Here is a 5,496-nt window from a genome sequence, read left to right as displayed (position 1 = left end):
CCTGTGAAATGCTACCTTCAGCGATGTCGATGGCTTCCACAGTAGCCTTGTTTTGTCAACGGAGGACAGAAAGACAAACGCTTAGCATGGCGAGTGTTGGATGGGCACATCGGCTTGTCCTGATAGGTTCGGAATGCAGCACGAGGCTAAGGAGGGGAGACATGGGGAGATGGTGGGCTTTGTTTGCACACCCACGGTCTGCGGTGACCAAAGAAGTGAGGCGGCCAACGCAGAGGCTGTGACTGTCTTCTATATCCCTGCTCTCAGCTTTCCTTGTAGTCAATCTCATCGTCCTCAACTGGCCCGTTTTTGACCACTTTGTGCAGCAGATGTGTTCATTGTAGCGATCCTGTCACTGATTTGTCAACTTTCGGTTCATAACACTAAATCGCATCCCACGCATATGGCTTCGCGGAAGGTGGACTGAAACGTGCGATGGAGAAACGCTGCCTCCGTGGAAGCCCAGTCATTGTCAAAGTGCAAGTTAAATAATGTTGTGTTCGTGTGCGAACACGGCGGCATCGAATCGCCAGAGTCGTGTATGCGGTTGAGTGACGGCTTTGCCCGTTGCTGCTAAACGCACGTTACAGGGGGTTGACGGCGCATGTCGAATGACAGCGCTGAGGTCATAGGCAGACAACGTTGTGCTGGCAAACTGAGGACAATCTGCATCCACCACGGCAGCACACACGTGGCTTGAACATGCAGCTGCCGTATTGTGCGTGCAACGCCACCATCTGCCTGCTTATCAGCACCAATTGATTGAAAATACTGCTGCGAAAAGGCTGGAATGAATGCAAACTCGGTTGATATGAAATGTGTGCAAGAAAGTGTCTTGCAGCCGGAGGAGGCAGCACGAGGCGGTGGTAGAGGTGGTCGAAGGAAAAACTTGCTTTACTGCTTTATAAGGTGCCTCATACCCGATAATGCGAGGCACACGGTGGTTTGACGATTTGCATGTTGTGGTGGGTGCTGAATGTCAAGCGGCTAAACGGAATTTGCGTGGGGATTTGTTTACTGAGGGCATTCATGTCGACATTGTCGCAGCCTGTTGCATTTGTCGCACTTTAACAGTAGTGTTGTAGAGAATTTACTGCAAGTTGATGCAGCCCTGATTGCGAGGCAATCAACGCAACCCGCTTCGTGTGGAAGAAAGTAAAGCGATGGTGTTTTACTTGAATGCAACCTCTTCCATTGGTGCAGAGTACGTGCCACTTATTCCAGCATGACGCCAGCTTTAAGCGGGCAACAAGGTAATTCAAATATTGTCTTGACTATGCGGTTCTAAAAGCATCCTCTTAGTGATCGGATGGCCTTGCATGCAAAAGCCAAACTCAATCATAAACTCTCCATAATGTTTGTTTTTCTTGGTGTCTTATCGAAATTCACCAATTGCTTTGTCAACAACCTGTCTCTTGACATTCAACATCGAAATGAGGCGCTTGCAACGGATTCACTCTCCTGTTTGACGGGTTTATGCAGAATAATCCAACAGCGTGTGACGGTAGGGACCTCTCCAATGCCTGATTTTCCACATCATAAGGTGGTAGTCAATGTACTCACTGCACACTGGTGGTCAGTAGCACTGTGGTGATTTGAGGTGGCATGAAAACCGCTGACCCTTCTTGCCTCCTGTAACGGGGTGTCACTTCCTTTGCGCCGATTCTCCACACTCAGGATTTGTTCATCTGTTGCAAGTGTGTGCTCTCCGAGTTGTGCATCACCACATTACTGTCCATATTGATGAAGTGCAGGGAACTGAGGGATCCAGTTTGGCAAGATGAAGGAGCCATCATCAGGATGTGCATTGCGTGGCCCACCTTCGGGTGAGAGGAGATGTGGAGAAGTGCCGAAGCTGCGAAATCAGCACTAATTTGTCTGCCACCGCACAGTCAACGTGGGGCCTCAAGCACTACCGCCTGTTTGGTGGAATGAGTTACTCCAAAACAGGACGTGCCATCAGGTAAAACGCTTTTTCATCCCTGTAAAAGAGCTCAAGAGATAATGCTGTAATCGTTGGGGTGAGGACAAATTTGAGCAGTTTGGTTGCATGTTGTGCACCAGCGAACGCTGTCCAGCAAATGGCATAGTCCGCCTGCTAAATGAAGTGAGTGGATTTTTTGTCACAATGACAACTCCTTGTTCTTCGCTCAACGAAGAACACATTTGGAATGACTCATTTTAACGCAAGTACTTCAAAACATGAAAGATGAAGTACAGCAAAGATGTCGCTTGACCTGAATATTGTTGTCTGTGCAATCATGGCGATTGTTTTCGTCGTTATCCAGTGTACCTTACTCCCGTCACCCATCTCGAGGTACTAATCATCCCATATTTAGGTGCCTTGAGCAGAAGAGAAGAAGACGGCCTCTTAACAGAATGCCTGATAGAGCATCTTCCACTATTCCGAAGAAAATATTCTTTTTTGTGTAATCTGCAGGTGGACTGTGGCCTTCGAGTGCAGTTTGGTATGCAATGTGTAAACTGGAGGATCGCATTGTTTGTTTGCTTACATGGAAGGGGAATGTCTTAGGTACCTTTGTCTGACCTCTTCAGCTTGTACACTCACCATGGAGCAGGTGGTAGAGTAGGCTTGACCCTACCCACCCTCTCCCATCTGCATAGTATGGAAAGCGCGCTTCCTTCAGCATCTCACTCATGCTTTTCTCTTTTGTGCTGTGTTGTGGATAACGCGTGATATGCTGAAGGTGCTCAATCTATCACTATGTTGTAATTGCCGAGTATTGTTACATGTGAAGAGGAAAAACTAGACACTTCTTTATCTGTAGACCTGAGTGTTGGTGGAAATTTCCCTCTTTCCTCGGCTTCTTTCCACCTTAAGTAACACTTCAGTCCAAAAAACATCATTGGAACTTGCCGCATTGCTGTAACGGCGACAAAGTTATTCGTGACTGCTAGGATGGAGGCATCTTTTATCCTCCAATGCCTCAGTCCACTTGCTGACCGGTGCATCCTTGCAGCCCCCAGCACATCCACGTCTAGGTGGCCGAAGACGTCGAGAAATGCCAAGAAGCAGTTGAGCGCCACTGTGTCATAATGCCGCACCAACATCTGTCGGTGTCGGTGAGGTAAACGTGTTGACGATTGACAGTAGTTTGGGAGGAAGTGGATTCGAACAAGCATTGGAATGAAGAACACTCAAAGGGCTCCAAACACGCATCCCATGGTCGTGTGGGCCTGTGAAAGTATCGTAAGGTAGATATTTACGCAAAGGTTGTTCTACCTCACTGGTTTAGGAAATAAGGCTAAAATAATGCTGAAGGGGATGCGTTGACGCACAGGGTTCACTGCGAATTCACTAGATAGAAGGGCAGTGGAAGGAAAAGAGGAATGTTCAGGATGAGAAGGAGGAGGAGTTGGAGGAGGAGGAGGAGGAGGAAAGGATGACAAAGACAACTAGGAGGAGGCTGATAACCGTTCTCACTTGCCACAATTCTACGACACAATAACTTTCAAGTCCTAACAATGCATTGCCATGTGTCGACTGCAACGTCAAGATGAAGCCGAGCTGCATCAGGTTTGGTCTAAAAGGAGGAACTCAATCAAGATAGAGTTCAAAAGCACAATTTATTCACGTGCTTGCTTGAAGGCAACATCAAGGGCAGCTGTAGACAGGCAGATGTCGCAGAAGTGAGGCGGAGTGAGAAAAGGTGAATGGTGAATTAGGTACAATGTATTCCCTAGCAAAACTGCCCCTCCACATCGTGGCAGTGGGAGCTGGTTGAGCAGGCTGTGGATTAGCACCGCAAACACAACGCATACAGCCTCGACGCTCGGCGGGGATGACATATTGTGGCACAAAATACAGAGGTGTTGAAAAGGGGCGGAAGTGAAGCGGTAGGCGAGATTGTGAGAAGATGGCGATGGAGGTGGGGAAGGAAGAAAGCAAACTGCAAGCTTGAAAACACTGTGACAGCTCAGTTTCCTTATTTTTCACGGATTGGTAGAGGGTGTGGCGTCTCCACCAGCGAGGTGGGATGTTCGTTGGCATGTACAATGCGTTCCGGTGGGCAGTGTTGTAAATCACCACTACCGATGCCGAATCGGACAGGCAAGGCAGTAGTTTGCAGTCCGACAACCTCTGGGAGCATCCGTCTGCTCTGAATTTTGCCTTTCCCTGGATCATCTATGAGGAGGGAGTCAAAGGCCTCACACGCGTGGGAGGGTGTTTGCTCAGCGTATTCTTACATTGGCAACAATGTAATTGAGTAGTATTGATGAGTCGTTCGTAAATTTGCATTTGCTCTTCCTTTTGGTCACATCGCTATGTGATTTACATCCCAATCACTACACAGAGACCGGTATTGGCAGTCACAATGTCCGAGCCTTAACCGATGTTTCGTTAGTAAGTTTCCCATATCCACAACTGTCTTCAAGCAGTAGTATGCATTTGTCTCTTTCTGATTACACCCACAAGGCATCAGGCTGATGTCATAATTCCACCGGGTTGTGAACCCAAGTTCATTCATTGCGTTGCGCGTGTCTAAGTCACCTCCACGATGCACCAGCACTCCAACACTGCTTTTCTTTTCAACAGGTCTATGATGTGAGCTAAGAGAAAGCAGCTCGAACACTTCGGTCGCCTGATGCCTTCTCCTTCCCTTGAGTACCTCTGGATGCACCATTTCGATGGGTGGTTATAACTCCTTGAATAGCGTCCTTGTGAGTGGAACCATTGCCAGAAGCGAGCGAGAAGCGAGAAGCTTGCGAGAAGCAAGCTACCTAGCCAACCAGTTAGCTGCAGTGGTGTTAACGATGAGTTGAAAGCGGTCCAGAGAGGGTGCACAAAGCAGAGACAAGACAAAATCATGTGCATGAGGTTGACTAAGGCGCTGTCTGGTGGAATGAGGACGAATTGGAAGGAAGTGGAGGAGAGCAGTGAGGGCAATAAGGCGAACCGGACAGACGGACTGATGCATGTATGCCTGCTGTGTGGTGAAATCAGGCAGGCGATCTTGACGCATTTCGGATGTAATGTTTTAAGGTTAATAATAATAAATGCTTGGGAATGGTGACCTTTGGAGAACTTACGCCTCAAGCAAAAGAACATGCACGGTGCTCAGGTGGTACACATGCTGTTGGTGAAAGGAAAGATCGCATTGTCCTGTGGTCTCATTTCTCCGCTATCGCCGGTTGAGATCGCACTGTCACTTCTGCAAACACAAACAAACAAGAGCTCATAACAGTGAAGTCGTCCAGAAATGTTGCCAGTCAGTGTACGAGGCCACACTGCTTGCGTGCGTTAACACCTAGTAGCACATTTCAGGTGCCATTAAATGAATGAGATGAGTGGCTTTGGAGGCGGCAGTAAAGTGGGCGAATTCCTTGTTATGCTCAACAGCACAGAGTCAGTAGACCTGCAAGCTGATGTGCTCATGAACGACGAGTTTTGCGCGCTGTTTCAAGCTACGTATCACCGTGCGGAAAGGCAGTGTCGGATTAATTGCAGCAGTAAGCGACATCTCAATTTCTCTC

At 48.2% G+C, this 5,496-nt stretch overlaps 1 protein-coding gene across 1 annotated transcript in view; it reads left to right on the top strand. All coding sequences in view use genetic code 11, as the record gives it.

Moving 5' to 3' along the window:
* Nucleotides 1-5,297: 5,297 nt before the first annotated feature.
* Nucleotides 5,298-5,496, top strand: part of EGR_08743 (hypothetical protein) — a gene marked incomplete at both ends in the record, with an annotated part of 2,689 nt that continues 2,490 nt past the window's right edge. Inside the window, one exon of the mRNA XM_024497992.1 lies at nucleotides 5,298-5,472. Within this exon, the coding sequence (XP_024347569.1) occupies nucleotides 5,298-5,472 (175 nt within the window). The remainder of the gene's footprint in view (nucleotides 5,473-5,496) is intronic.

This window comes from Echinococcus granulosus (genome assembly GCF_000524195.1).
Source record: "Echinococcus granulosus chromosome Unknown EG_S00118, whole genome shotgun sequence".
NCBI classification, from domain to species: Eukaryota; Metazoa; Platyhelminthes; class Cestoda; order Cyclophyllidea; family Taeniidae; genus Echinococcus; species Echinococcus granulosus.
This window is presented reverse-complemented; position numbering and strand designations above follow the sequence as displayed.